The 16,078-nt window shown below is 24.8% G+C and overlaps 3 protein-coding genes across 5 annotated transcripts; 2 read left to right on the forward strand and 1 right to left on the reverse strand.

Annotated features, from left to right (window-relative positions):
• Nucleotides 1-1,543: 1,543 nt before the first annotated feature.
• l(3)80Fg (dnaJ homolog subfamily C member 16 l(3)80Fg) lies at nt 1,544-6,240 on the reverse strand. The gene is made up of 12 exons (XM_017907353.1): nt 5,965-6,240; nt 5,542-5,608; nt 5,269-5,465; nt 4,921-5,201; nt 4,635-4,825; nt 4,210-4,544; nt 3,464-3,767; nt 3,238-3,386; nt 2,828-3,052; nt 2,512-2,725; nt 2,328-2,435; nt 1,544-1,860 (listed from the first exon to the last, which is right to left on the reverse strand). Exons 1-12 carry the CDS (start codon nt 6,216-6,218, stop codon nt 1,735-1,737), a joined length of 2,451 nt encoding a protein of 816 aa, XP_017762842.1. The 5' UTR covers nt 6,219-6,240; the 3' UTR covers nt 1,544-1,734.
• Nucleotides 6,012-8,253, forward strand: LOC108552698 (MICOS complex subunit Mic10). 3 transcript variants are annotated; one of them, XM_017907355.1, is made up of 4 exons: nt 6,012-6,083; nt 7,420-7,511; nt 7,599-7,646; nt 8,077-8,253. In XM_017907355.1, the coding sequence occupies exons 2-4, from the start codon at nt 7,439-7,441 to the stop codon at nt 8,217-8,219; spliced, it is 264 nt and encodes an 87-aa protein (XP_017762844.1). In that variant the 5' UTR covers nt 6,012-6,083; nt 7,420-7,438; the 3' UTR covers nt 8,220-8,253. The 3 variants fall into 3 exon arrangements, with proteins under 3 accessions (XP_017762844.1, XP_017762845.1, XP_017762843.1); XM_017907356.1 differs by lacking the exon at nt 6,012-6,083 and adding an exon at nt 6,245-6,434; XM_017907354.1 differs by lacking the exon at nt 6,012-6,083 and having other exon boundaries at nt 7,251-7,511.
• A 1,325-nt stretch (nt 8,254-9,578) lies between these two features.
• Nucleotides 9,579-15,391, forward strand: rb (adaptor related protein complex 3 subunit ruby). The gene is made up of 10 exons (XM_017907358.1): nt 9,579-9,863; nt 10,396-10,471; nt 11,007-11,588; nt 11,663-11,959; nt 12,116-12,383; nt 13,078-13,785; nt 13,845-14,138; nt 14,368-14,639; nt 14,724-15,088; nt 15,238-15,391. The coding sequence occupies exons 1-10, from the start codon at nt 9,730-9,732 to the stop codon at nt 15,389-15,391; spliced, it is 3,150 nt and encodes a 1,049-aa protein (XP_017762847.1). The 5' UTR covers nt 9,579-9,729.
• The last annotated feature ends 687 nt before the right edge of the window (nt 15,392-16,078 follow it).

Here is a 16,078-nt window from a genome sequence, read left to right on the forward strand (position 1 = left end):
ATAATGTTTTAAAATTCAACAAGAAATATAAAAATTAAAAAATTTAATAATAAATTTGTAATTTTTTATATGACTTTGTATATTTTAATGCAAATCTTAAGCGTACATATTTTTTTAAATACAAAATTTTATAATTAATAAAGAAATGATCATTTAAAGCATAAATAACACAGCATTATTTAAAATAAAAAAAAAAAATAATTCACTTAAAAAGGTTTGCAATCATGTGAAATATAAATTTGAATGATCAGGAAAAAATAAACAATTTTAATTAATCTTATAGATATAGAAATGACATTACTAATGTGATGACTTAACTTTCAAATGGATAATGCAGTGATCTTTGTAATTATTCAAAATATAATCTAGAGATATAGATTATTTAAATGTAGCTGAAAAAGGGACTAGTTTTTATATTATTTAATATTATTGTTCTATATGAGAATATTAATCTCTTTCCATCAACTATAAATTATTTATCATTTCTCATTTGCATATGCACTGTATAAAGCATGTAATTATTTATTTTATCATTATCGTAAGTTTTCAATCGAAATTGTGTTAATAAATGAATAAATATATAAAGACTTTTGTTGTCAATCTTTATAGGCAAATAAAAATATGAAAATAAAAAACATATATTATAAATAGTTATTCATAAGAGGCACAAAAATATATTCTTAAGTATTAACATTTCACATACAAAGTTTGATAAAAAAAGAAAATGCCTTGACTACAAATATAAATAAATATATTTTAAAATCCTATTATAAATAACATTTGCATATAATGCTCTATTAAAAATGACAAAATTTATATGAAAATATACACAACGTTTTAAACTTTGAAAACTGACATTTGATTTTTCAACTGAAAAGAATTTTGTAGAAAATTAAAATTCTACATTAAAAATAATAACCATATTTAAAAGTTCACTTCTAATTAATATACCAAAAATATTCAAAAATAATATAAACATAAAAGTTACCTTTAAGCTAATTAGAAGGACATTGCAATATGTTTTTCCACATTTTTGTTTTAAAGAAATCAACATAATATTAAAACAATGTCTATAGCTACAAATTTTGAATATACGAATATTTTTTTTTATCAAACCTCATACGTTACATGAAAAATAAAAATCATGGTAATGTAATGGTATAAAAATAATAATATACCATTATCATACATTACGTTGAAGGAAAAAACCGAAATTATTGGCATATTACAAATATATAAACATACAATGTCTAATATTTAGACATGTACTATACAGTGTCTAATATTTAAACATGTAATATACAATGTTTAATATTTAGATTTGTAACATACAAGTGTCTAATATTTAGACATTTAATATAAGTACTGTCATATCTGTAATGGCATCGACTAGAATTATTAAAAATTATGAAAGATACTTATTACTCACAAATATTGATGAAAAGTAATTTTAAACCTATAAAAGCTTTATCAACATGATGGCAATTTATAAAATTCTTTTTTATGTGTAGTTAATGGAATATTTAAATTTTGTGTACAGAAAACCGCGAATGAGTTAATAAATAATATCTCATAGATATACAATGAATGTACCCTAACTTTACATAAAATTATAGGATGCATCTTTTTAAATTGTATAGAATTTTTAAATGATATATGATATTGTTGACTAGTTGGATCCCTTTTTCTATTGCAAAAAGTATACACATTACCAGAATGTATATCAATTTTCATTTACTTGGCAGTGAACTCGGGCCAATAGTTTACATAATAACGATGTGTTAAACCTTCAAATAGCCTATCCAGCCACATTGGTAAACCATCCAAAAGATTGTCCTGACATAAAACATTGTTTCCACCCTGTAATATAAGTATTATCTGTATAATCATAATCTTACTATGAAATTTTTGTAATTGTGAAGTATTATAAACAATCTTATTAACTACATTTGAACAATTACATGTTAATTATATTAATTTTAAAAAAGTACTTGAAACCATCAAATTATTTTTTAAATAAATAAATCTAGTTTAAAATTTCTTTTATAATTCTTTATTTAGTATATTATTATCTAATATAATATCCAGTATAATTTTCTTTTAATGTATTATTCAATTTCTTCAATTAGAATTATATATGATAATTTATAAAAGATCAATTTATAAATATCAATCTTTAGAATATGAGTAATGACAAAATTCATTGAACAATAGTAACCACTAATTTTTATATTATATTTCAATATATTATATATTTTAAAGTATTACTGTATTACGTTATTTTGATTAGCTAGAATCAGTAGATATGAAGCATAAAATTATCATACCTCTTCTTCAGAAACGTCAGATTCATTGGAACTGTCAAAGCCTATAAATGCACCAGCTTCTGCATCATATGTTCTTCGAGTTAACTGCTTTGTCATTTGTTCTATTCTCTATATATAAAAATATTATTAAAATTCATTATTTTATACATTTAATAAATATGTGACTATGTATGATTAACATTACCTTAGAACCTTTGCCTTTAGTACATTCTGGATGTTTGGCATGGTACATACAAAAATATTTACGATGCCCATTTAAAGATAATACAGTGCCAACACAATTTTTGGCATTTATATTTAGCTCTTTTTGTTCTGGCAAGGTGAGGGATAACAGTTTTTTATACCAATCTAATCCTCTTTCAAGGGACAAGTGTCCAAACATAAGAGTTTTATTTTTCCTATGACAATTTATTTTTAAATTACAACTTAATTATGATATAGTTTTACTTATGTAACAACTGTTCTACCAATAAACAATAAAAAGCACCTGTAAAACTTACCTATAAGGCCACACAGCTTTATGGAAAGCTGGTAATAATTTTAGTCTACTTTGAACATCAACTAATAATATAATGGTTCTACAACCTGGTTTTAGTAGTCGAACTAAACCATTGTATTTTTCTGCTCGTAATTCATGTAATCGTAACTGTGGTTGTGACGGTGTTGATTTGCTGTTATCCTTACATTGAGCACGTTCAGCTTGAATACTTGCTTCCTCTAATTTTCTACAATTACACAATTTTGAAAATCAACATAATCAAATAAACTATATTTACAAAATTATTTTAAATAATTCAAACTAATTTAGAAACCAAGAATAGAAAAATAAAAATAATATTAAAACTCGAAAAGTTGAATTTTTTATTTCTCTAAACTAAATGTCACATTATATCAAAATAATATTACTTACGCTAAATATGACATTCCATATCCCGCAGCACCAATTAACATTAAAGTAGCAATTACTGATACTAAAGACAATATTTGCTCTTTAGTAAGGCTATCCGAAATATAATCTACAGCTAATAACGCTTTCCCAATAAGTTTATCTACAGTACCCTAGAATTAAAATTTTACATTATAATGCAAAGTAAAACATAACATATCTTAATTTTTTCTAAGAGTAAAATGTATACCTGTGCATGTTCATCTGCTAATTCTCCTACAACTGCAGCATATGGTAAAGCTTCGGATGCACGTAATAATCTTTGTATGGTTTGTTCTAAATTTCGACGTGTTTCATTCCACTGACTTTCATCCTGAGCAGCTTCGACCCAACCATTAGGTAGCCATTCATATTTCAAATGATTTGCATCCCTTCTCCAAATAATTACAATATGTAATAGAGGTTCTAAAGGACTGCCTTCACCCGTTGATAATGCCGATACAAATTCCGGCTGGGTATCCTTAAATACGTATGTATATCTAACCCTTTCAGTACTGTAAATTAAATACAAGACAATCGTAAAGTACTGGGATTATTGCACAACATATTTTTCGTAAATTTTTAAGATCACTTTTAACAAGCTTAAGTACAATTTTACAGCTCAGTTTCAATAAATTAGAAGATATCGAAAAAAAATTTAATAACTTCATTTTAAAACATTCTATTTAAACAAATGATACAAAAAAAGTTTAAGAATAAAGTGATTTTGTATAAATTAACATAAAAACTTATAATTTCAAATTTACTTAAGGCATGATGTGTTACTCACGTATTATATTGTATCTATGTTAAATATGTAAATATTATTTAGTTATCAATCACAATAAAAAAAAAAATGTTATTCTATTTACGACGAAAATAGTAAATTTGTTATGCGATTTGACCTGTTTTGCAATTAAATATTTAAAACTTTATATATTCTTAAAATATTGTTACCTGTAAGATGTTTCTAAAGCTGCTTGTCTAAATTTATGTCTAGCTAAGTCATGAAGGGGACTATTTTGTTGTGATATTAAAATTGCGCATAATCGTTTTTGAGGTCTTAACCACTCTGGTGGACAAACAGAATCTAACATTGCTTGGTTTGAAAGTCTTGGTAGAGCAAGGAATTTATTATTTGAAATAACATTGTGCATTGTGTCACTAGATATATCTTTCATACTAACAGATGCCATAGGTTTCTCAGAATTTTCATTAAATAATAATAAAGTATCTAAATCCACAGAAATTTTATACTTCATTACAATATGTTCAGTTTCTGGCTTTTCTGTCTACAAAGAATAAATTATAATTAAAATAATTGAAAAACTAGATAACCAAGTAATATTATATTGAAAGTAAGGAATAAAAATGAAACTTACCTGAACAAAACCAAATGCGACACGATCTCTATAATAAAATGCAATAAATAAATACCGTAATCTTACGGATTCTTTCTTATCAAATATTAAAGCTCGAATTCGATTATCTATCCAACCTGAGAGAAAATTGTCTACATTATTTTTATTTATGTTAGGTATTAATTTGTATGGAAATTTGCTTCGTAAGAAGTCTGTAAAAATAAAGGTATTTAGCTCTGACATACTATGAAATGAAAATATGAACTATATTAAAATATTGATAAAATAAAATAATTGCAATACATACCAACAACTTTTTGAATGCTAAAAAGAGATTCTTTATATACACTTGTACGACCATCTATTGTAACAACAAGGCATGGTAGCGAATGAATTCCTAGTTTCCTTGCCAGAGCTGACTCTTTCTCAGCATGTGCAGTTGCTAAACCAAGACCTAGTGGCTCTAATTCATCAATCAAACGTCGCCACGTTGGTTCTACTTGCAAACATGCAAAACACCAATCTGAATAAAATAATATCAAATATGGTGTACGAAAAGTTTTTGGTAGTATTACATTTTCAAATGATCTGCAAAAATCATATTCATATTTAAGATACACATAATTAGATACCTTTCTAACAAAATAATACAAACCGATATGTAATGCTCATCTTGTAGAAAAGTGAAATATCTCGATTTTGATAATGAAATTTGAAATTTTTGGCAAATAATTCTTCCAATGGATCAAAGACATTATTAAAGTGGCTATTATCTCTTCGTTGCCTAGGAATACTTTCTTCTGTAATTCCATGATTATCAAATTTCTTTCTTCTTTCTGGATCAGTTAAAATCTACATAAAAAACAATTTTTACTAAAAAAAAAAGAAGATAAATTTCATCATACTTTTTTATAAATATTACTTTTACCTCATAAGCTTTTGTAATTTCTACAAATTTATTTTCTGCACTTGGGTGATCAGTTTTATCTGGATGCCTAAGGAAATAAACAATAAAATTATCTTTATATAAAAATTAGATAATTATATACATTTATTATAACATTGTATTCTAAAAAATAAGAAATTGTCCTTAAATGTTATACACAAAATTAAAGTAATTATTTTAACTTTATTTAAATAATGTTTGTTCTTTAAATACATACGTTTGAATAATTCGCGAACTTCAATATAATATCAATGAAGTGTATAATTCTAAATATAAAAAAACTTATTTTTGTTAATAACATGTATCTGTATAGTATATATGTATTGTTTGTATAATATAGAAAAATGAGACTAAATATTAATTTTTTTAAAACAGTAATACAATAACATTTAATGTAATATTTACCATTCTTTAACAAGATTTTTGTATGCTTTTCGAATTTCTTGTAAAGTCGCACGTTTATGAACACCTAATATTTTATACGGGTTTCCCAACGACTCGCTTGCGCTAACCGATGACAATAGGTGGGTTGTTACAATAAAAATCACAATACAAAATGAGAACCTCATTAATAATTTTATATTATTCGCTTTTCTATTCGTATTATTTAATCGTTTGCTTATTGACTCAGAGGTTCTTAAAAAATTAATCGATAACATTATTTGCGACGCAGTTTTAACATGAATGTGTATCTGTCGAATTTATAGCACTTTAACATGAAGTCTGCATCAACTAAAACTATCCTTTTTTTGTCTTGGAATATTTAATGAACATGTTCAACACAAATTTTGGCTTATTTTTGTGCCGGAAACTTTGTCATTGCAATTTTATAGTGATGTTTCTGCACAACCATGTTGTCAAATCAAATATACACAGTGAGCATTAAATTTTAGAATACTCTAGTACTTCGGATGAAATAGAATCGATTTCAAGAGGGCGTTAAAAAACATTTATACTTTTATATTTTCACATTTTTATATTTTAAGACATAAAATCAAAATTTAGAAAATATTTTTATTACACCATTACAGATAATATTAAATTAGAACTGTTTCTAACACAAATTAAGATATGAATATTAATACATGTAATGGAAAAAGATTAGTTTTAATAAGTTACATTTCATAGTTAATAGATAGTCATTTTGTAATTTATTATTATTTTAAAGAAAAATTATTTTCTTCTATTAATTGTTTTTCCTGAAAGAAATCATTAATAAATAAAGAGATAATATTTCTTTGTGTTTATTTATGTTTTAATTGTATTTATAATTTTTCAATTCGATTTGCAATTGCATTGCATATAAATTTATGCTTATGATAAAATCTTTGTTTCTACGAATTTTTAACAAAAATTTTATGCGACAAATCAAAATATCTAGTAATTTTATTTTTAAATTATGTTTTATAGCATAACTATAAGCCTCACGTGGCGCCACGGAGTGGTTTAAAAATTTGCAAAAATAGATTGAGTAGCTTGCAATGAAATTAACAAGTTTATAGAACAATTCAATTATTTGTTGTTAAAAAAAAGAACAGATTTTAAATAAATCTGAATAATGTGTGAAATTATGAACAAATATTTCTTATACATTTTATCATAACTTATACCAATATGTAACAACACATACTCTGTATGTCCCTACATACTCTCTTGTTTGAAGGAAATGGGAACTATTTAATAACATTGGTTTCGTTGTCATCGATTGTATTATATATTCACATATATTATTCAAAAAAATATTGTTCATTAACGAAACACTGAATCCCTATAACGTTATTTTTACGAATAATTGATGTTTTAATACTACTTCTCCCTACAGTCATAGGCTAACGTATGACATAACATTCAATATTATAGATCTACTTTAATATAAAAAATGGCTACTTGGGTTGAGGACGAAATTGGCCGAAAATGGGATCGGTGTTTTACAGATGCTATATTTAAATTTGGTAATTATTACTTAATAATAACAATATTAATGGATTTTGAAGAAATATCAAATTTATTTCTTTTGGGTAAAAACAATGTTTCTGTAGGTGGAGGAATTCTACTTGGAGGAGTATTCTCCCTATTTTTTTTCAAACGTAAGTTTTAATTTACTTATTACATCTTTAAAATACATTTTGCATTGTTAATGAATGTTTACTTTTAATATGATAGTAAATTTAATTCATTTTTTCTTAAATCAATATATAGATGTAAAATAATTTTAAGTATTAAAATAAAGTAATTTTTGACTGAAAAATACTGGTAACATAATATTATTAACTCAGTTTTATACAATTCTATTTTTTTATACAAGTATTTTACTGGATCTCAAATTTTAAATAATGAAAATTGTTTCTTTACACACATAAAATAGGTTAAGTATCATTTATACTTTTAATATATTCATTGCATAATTGTGGAGGGATATTAATGTTTAAACATTATTATAAACTTTTTAATAATATCATAATAAATATATGAATGTGTATTTATCCTAAAATAATGTAAGGATTAATTTTCTTTTAGGAAGAAAGTGGCCTGTAATAACTGGGGCAAGTTTTGGATTAGGTATGGCATACTCTAATTGTCAAGAGGATTTAAATTCCACAATAAGACAACAAAAATCCAGGAATTGTAGTAAACTAGATGAAGCGAAACAAAGTTCTTAGCAAACTTCTTTTAGAAAAAATTATTATGCTGTTACCAGACAACATATAATATATCAATAAATTAGTTGAACTTGTATTATAATATCATACAAAATAAACTCTTTCATAATTTTAAAGTAACATAATTAACCTAGAAATGAATGAATTACTTTGTGAAATATAGATTTAATTATTTATTTTATTATTATTAGGGTTTACAAATAAATATTAAAATGGATATAAATAAAACATTTATTTTTTATATGTATAAAAGGTTTAATGTTTTTAATATTTTATTTATTGACAAAAATATTGATATGTAAGAATGTTTTTTTCTGTCCCTAAATAATTTACAGAAATCATAATTTTTACATGATATAATATGTATTAAACATTTGATTATGGTATTATAAAATATTTTAACATTCATTAACATATTTGAATTAAAAGTATGTCCAGAAATAAACTGAATTTTATATTTATTGCAATAAATGTTATTGATGTAGAAAATAATACACTATGTATTATAATTTTATATTAATATTTAGAAATAATTATGAAATTCAAATGTAATATATAAAATTTATTTATTACTTTATTAAACTATCGAGTACTTTATTTTGTATCATCTGATAATCAAAGAATACATACATATCATATTGAATTCAAATAATTCTTATTAATTAATAATTTCTAAATATAAAAATAATCTAATTTATAAGAAAATTATTTTATAAGAAATCTGCACTCGAATTAAAATTTGTTAGTTACTAATTATAGAAAATAAGTATAGAGTTTATAAAAATAAAATTAAATATTGCTAATTTAATAAGAATGGAGTAATTTCATAACTGAGTGCATATAAGTAATAAAAAAACATTGTAAAATTATTTAATTAAAGTACTTTATTACGAAACGTACATAATAAGCATTTTGTGTGATTATGTATTTTAATGCTTTTTTATAAACGTTTTACAGATATTTAATTGTATTTACTTATATTATATATCATATTATTTTTTAATAAAATAACAATAGCAACAAAAGTAAAATAATGAACTATAATGCTTATTAAATAATCGATAACTGTTTTTTATGTACTTAAATATCCCGCACTTAAATCTAGATGAATAAAAGATACTAATTCTAGTAACTTATTTGTAACATATCGCTTTACTACAGTTCTACTTTTCCAACTGACATTTTTAGAAATGCCACAACTTTTAATTTATAATTTTGATTTCAATGAAATAAAATGAACGAAATACAAATATTCGTAAATGAATAATAGTTACATATTAAATTATATTTTACAAAGTTTTCAGTTGATACATTTCAATACGTAAGACAAGAATTCTTACCGAGTGGACCTGGCTCAAATCTAAACAGATCTAAGCAACATGGGTATCTGTTAATGCTTACTAAACCAATCTCATAATAAATGTTTAAAGAATTATATGTGTTGGACTAAAGTTTGTGTAATTAAAGCAAGAAAGAAGAATTATTTTGGTTCAATTAAAAATTAAATAAAATGTTAACTGCTGCTGCAAATTCGTTGTCGAATAACGGAGGTTCTTACAGCAATGATAGACCGTCAAGTACAGCAGACCCAGAACTCGCAACAGATCCCGCTTCGGGAGGATTTTTTCATTCGGATTATAAAAAGTGAATGTTTTATCAATAAATTTTAATGATATTTTTAAAAAAATATGTTGATATAATCACAAATCTTTTTTTAAATATGAACAGAAAACTAAATATATTTTCAAATTAGAAATTTGACATATTTTTTTAAATATACTAATTTTTCTACACTATTTATATTTTTATTATTCTTTGGTTATATTAGTTTTATGTTACAATTTTGGAATTTGAAATATTGTTTGGGTCTAAACTATCTTTAGAATATATGTTTGGAATGTTATGATCTGTAGAATGAATGAAAATTTGAACATATTTTTTCATTATACCACTTTCTATATTAATTGTAATTTTTTTGAATTTTTTATTTTATCTTTTTATTATGTATTTGAAATTTAATGTATTATGGACATTTTCAATTATGTCCTAAATTTTAATGTTGATATTATTACTGATAGGATATAGTCAATTATTATTGAGTATGTTACATTGTTCATTATAAAATATGCTATTAAAGAATATCTAATTGCATACTTTAAAAGACTATGTTTTTTAGGCATGAAGACTTAAAACAAATGTTAGATAGCAACAAAGATGGACTTAAGTTAGAAGCTATGAAACGTATAATTGGGGTAACCAATTTTTTATATTCATTATTTAGTTTTACTTCATAATTTTTTTTTTCCATGAAGGTTATATAGGAAATGTGTTTTATTATCCTGTCTTATACAGAATAATATATTTTAGAAGGTTAACCCATTCGAGAATATATCTTATATGTATCCTATGACCTATCTAATACAACTGTTGATGTACTACATGCTTTTTACAATGAGATTGATATCATTTAGTATTAAAACAACTATAGGATAGTAATATTATGTAAACAAGAAATAATAAGACAAAGTAAAAATTGAAATTGGTATTAACTGAAAGATTAAAGAAAAAAAAATTAAATAATATATAATATTAATTAGAACTATCAAGACTTCAAACTACATTGATTCCTGAAAATGAATTTATAATAAGCTAGGCTTTGAATGAGTTAATATTAGTTTTATACTTTGTTAGAGTATATAAATTTGCTATACTTAATTCTTTAATTAAGTTTACTAATTTTGATTTGAGCAAAAATAAATAAATTAAATAGATATATCATTTTTCCAGATGATAGCAAAAGGAAGAGATGCATCAGAATTATTTCCAGCTGTAGTAAAAAATGTTGTATCAAAGAATATTGAAGTGAAGAAATTAGTTTATGTTTATTTAGTTCGTTATGCAGAAGATCAACAAGATCTTGCTCTTTTATCTATTTCTACATTCCAGCGTGCATTGAAAGATCCTAATCAATTAATAAGAGCCAGTGCTTTGAGAGTACTTTCAAGTATACGAGTTTCTATGATAGTGCCTATAGTGATGCTTGCTATTAAAGATTCAGCCAGTGACATGTCACCATATGTTCGAAAAACTGCAGCACATGCTATTCCTAAACTTTATTCATTAGATTCTGAGCAAAAAGAAGAGTTAATAGGTGTCTTAGAAAAGTTATTATCAGATAAAACAACTCTTGTTGTGGGTTCTGCAGTGATGGCATTTGAAGAAGTTTGTCCAGAAAGAATAGATTTAATACATAAAAATTACAGAAAATTGTGTAATTTATTAGTAGATGTTGATGAATGGGGTCAAGTTGTTATAGTCAACATGCTTACAAGATATGCAAGAACACAGTTTATTAATCCTAATGTGGATGTATGTGTAATCTTAAAAATTTATATATAGTTTATATGTATAAGATTTATATTTATTGGCAACTATTTTTATAGAGTATAGAAGATGATGAAAATCGACCATTTTATGATTCTGATTCTGATTCATCTAATACAAAGAAACCAAAATTAACAGTAGATCCAGATCATCGATTATTATTACGAAATACAAAACCGCTTTTACAAAGCAGAAATGCTTCTGTGGTAATGGCAGTATCTCAATTGTATCACCACACAGCACCACGAAGTGAAGTAATGATTGCTGCCAAAGCATTAATTAGATTATTAAGAGGACACAGAGAAGTTCAGAGTATAGTTCTTCACTGCATTGCTAGCATATCAATTGCCAGAAAGGTAATGTAAGTACTAATGTAATTATTGTACAATGATTTCTCATAGACACAGCAAATGTCAATTTACATAAAAGTCATTAAAATGAATAGTATAGAAACTGTTTCTTTTGTAGTAAAATATTTGATATAATCTATCATTTTTATTATTTTTATACAGGGAATGTTTGAACCTTTTCTCAAGTCATTTTTTGTGAGAACATCAGATCCTACTCATATAAAGCTCCTGAAATTAGATATTTTGACCAATTTAGCAACTGAAACTAGTATTGGAGTTATACTAAGAGAATTTCAAACTTACATCTCAAGTAGTGATAAAGAATTTGTTGGTGCAAGTATACAAGCAATTGGGAGATGTGCAAGTAATATAAAAGAAGTAACTGATACATGTTTAAATGGGTTAGTTTCCTTATTGAGTAATCGCGATGGTGAGTGTTTATTTAAAATGTTAAAGAAGTTATGCTTAAAATTTGATGACATTAAGATGAATAAAAATATTAGTAAACATATGTTAATAATTCAACTATTTTTTAATTAACCACGATTTATACCTTGATAACAAACAATTAACTGATTTTTATATATGGGAAGGAACAAAATATAACACCCTTGATCTTTCAATTTAAATCTACTGTGTTATTTTTGAAGGAATATTTAAAGAATATAATGTATTTTTTGCCAACAAATGATTTGAAAGAATTACAGCAAAGAATCCAGAATGTTTCTCAAATAATTCAATAAGAATTTAAAATTGTTGAAAGAGTAATTATGTAATAAAGGAAATGTTAGGGGTATATGGAAGTGAAAAAATTATTTACAAATAATGAATTAAAAATCTAATAAAGTAACTTTTTGATTTTAGGCCATAAAGAAATACACATATACATAAAAAACAAAGAATCATTTACATTACTAATATATTAAAATATTGGTAATTTAAAAATAGTTGAATACTTGACTTATTTTTACTAACATTTTTCTTTCTTTATTTTTCAATTTGATACATATTGTATAGCTTATTACACTTGATCCTTTTTTCTCTGTAATATATATAACTAATGAACTATTTATGATATAATTACTTATGTATTAGAAAAAGTTGAAATGTAATTTTTTATTTAGAGGCTGTTGTAGCAGAAAGTGTTGTTGTTATAAAGAAACTGTTACAAACTCAACCAAATGAACATAAAAATATAATTGCTCATATGGCAAAATTAATGGATTTCATAACTATACCACAAGCTAGAGCATCAATTTTGTGGCTCTTAGGAGAATATTCAGATAGGGTACCTAAGATAGCACCAGATGTGCTTAGAAAAATGGCCAAAAATTTCGTAAATGAACAAGATATTGTAAAGTTACAGATATTAAATCTAGCCGTAAAATTATGTCTAAATAATCCTATTCAAACTAAACCATTTTGTCAATACGTCTTCCAACTTGCGAAATATGATCAAAACTACGATATTAGAGACCGCGCACGCTTTTTAAGACGTTTCATTTTTGACGAAGATGGTCATAAGAAAAAACTTCCACAACTTGCAAAGAGAATATTTCTAGCACCAAAACCTGCACCAACTCTAACATCCAGATTCAAAAATTCTGAATATCAGTTAGGTACATTGTCACATTATTTAGATATGCCATGTGCTGGTTACCGTCCTCTGCCACCTTTCCCTGATGTAGCTCCTGATCCATCCCTAAGGGATGTTGCAGGTGGTACTCTTGAAGATACAAAAGATGAATATTACAGAAAAGATAAAAAAGATAAAAAGGGAAAAGAAAAAGAGAAACCTTTTTATAGTGACGAAGAAAATATTCAAACAGATGGTATGTTTTAAATTATTGTACTTGTAAATAAAAATTTATTTTAACTTGTTAATTTTTAGAATTGAATAATGAAAATGAATCTTCAGACACTTCAACAAGTGATTCTTCAGATGAAGAGAGTGAGACATCTGAATATATATCAGAATCTGGTAAATCTGAAAATGATAGTGAGAAAAAAAAATCTGTGAAAGTATCCGAAGAGTCAAATAGTGAATCCGAAAGTGAAGAATCAGATTCTGATGAATCATCTGAGAATTCTCAGGATAGTGAAGAGGAAAAGTACAAGGCTTCAAACCAAGAAGCAAAAGAAAAACCAAAAAGCAACATTGATCTCCTTTTAGACTTAGATGATGGTAAAACGTATTACTATAAAAAAAATAGAATATTATTGAGGGATATAATGTCAGTGAATTTACTTTTTGTATTTGATTATAAATAAAAGTTTAGTAAAAGGAAAAGATTTGATATTGTAACAAATGTAATGTAAAAAGCAATATTTGATAAACTACTTGTTATTTGTATACTTATTATATACTGTATTAATATATTTTAATATATATTTATCATTTCATTCAATTCCAGTAATTCCAATGACACCTGTTATGCCATTAAGCACAGGTGGTCTGCTAACACCTATCAGTTTAAATATCTCAAATGATGTCAGAGAAGTATCAGCTTCGTTTATTCCTGTAAAGAAATTTAAATTATTAGGTAATATTACAGGTCATGGTTTAAAAATTGAATACAGATTTACTAGATCACAGCATTTAGTAAGTGCTTACTTAGTTACTATTGAATTAACATTTTCTAACGAAGGTAATGAACCTGTCAAAGAAATTCAAATGGGAGTAAAGGTAAATTTATATAATATAAATTCTGAATCATCTTTTCTTCTTAATATTTTGCAAGTATTGTAAGATAATTTTCTACATTTATAGAATTTACCAAAAGGAATGCTTATACATGATTTCACACGAATATCTTTATTGGAAATAAATTCAAATTTATCTTCTACATTGGGAATCAATTTTAACGATTCTACACAACCGGCGAATTTTAATATTGATTTTACAATTGGAGAAGAAACACATTCGTGTCCAGTTACTATTAAAGCTCCAATTGGGGAAATAGTAAGAGCTGTGCTGTTGCCAGAAAGTATGTTTACAACTGAAAAAACCAAATTAAAGGGCATGAATGAACATGTGGCAAAAGTACAATATTCGGGAAATAAGAAAGCTATTTCTCAACAAATTTTTGAGGCAGCGAACGTTGCAATGGTATCTAGCAATGATGAAGAAATCAGGTAACAGAATTTCAAATTATTAATTATACGAATAAATTACTAATTAATCATTTGAAAAATGAAAAAGAAAGATAATAATCAAGTAAAACATTAATATGATGAAATTGAAATTTTGTTCACTCGCAATTTGATGTCTCTTATTTTTGCAGATTTGCCGCCCATACTTTAGCATCAAAGTCGTTGGTATTAGTGACAATAAAAATTATAGGTAATGAATATCTGGAAATATGTGTTAACTGTGAAAAGATGGTAATAGGTTCTATCTTGTTAAATGAATTAAAAAGTAACTTAAAGATGAACTAAATATTTTATACTTATAGTCATGAATAAAATATATGCTGAATCTATTTACAATACTTGTATAAAATAAATGTAAGACTATCATGATAATTAAGTGCATATATGTTTAATTCTACATGAAAATATACTATTTAATTACAAAAATTTATGTATAATATATTTGTTATGAAACCATTAAATTTTTATAATAAATTAAGATTATTACTTAGTCACATATGTACATAATGTGATGTGTATGGCATGCATATGTGTGTGTGTGTGTATATATAAACTACATTTTGCAAGCTATAATTGTTAAAATTCATGATGTTATAACTTGTATTCTTTCACAGAAATACATTTATACATATTGTTTTAAAGTTGAATGATAAAATTGCATCCAAGCAGCCTATGACTACAAAAAATGTCAGAGTATACTTTTTAAATAACAGAAATATTAAATATGTTGACATTATTTGCCTTTTATTTATAATAGTCTGTGAAAGTAATAATATTGCTTAAAAGCTTACTTGTGTTAAGAATTCATGTAAAAAAATTAAAAATACATTCTTGCAATTGGAATAAAAGTACATAATGAATGAATACATAATGGAATGAAGTACATAAACTATTAAATTTAATATCTTGGTAATGTTAAGCTTATATTAAAAGTAAAGAATAAAATTTCTTTTTTTATTCTAATATAGTATG

This window comes from Eufriesea mexicana, unplaced genomic scaffold, assembly GCF_001483705.2.
Source record: "Eufriesea mexicana isolate 0111107269 unplaced genomic scaffold, ASM148370v2 scaffold7616, whole genome shotgun sequence".
Lineage (NCBI taxonomy): Eukaryota > Metazoa > Arthropoda > Insecta > Hymenoptera > Apidae > Eufriesea > Eufriesea mexicana.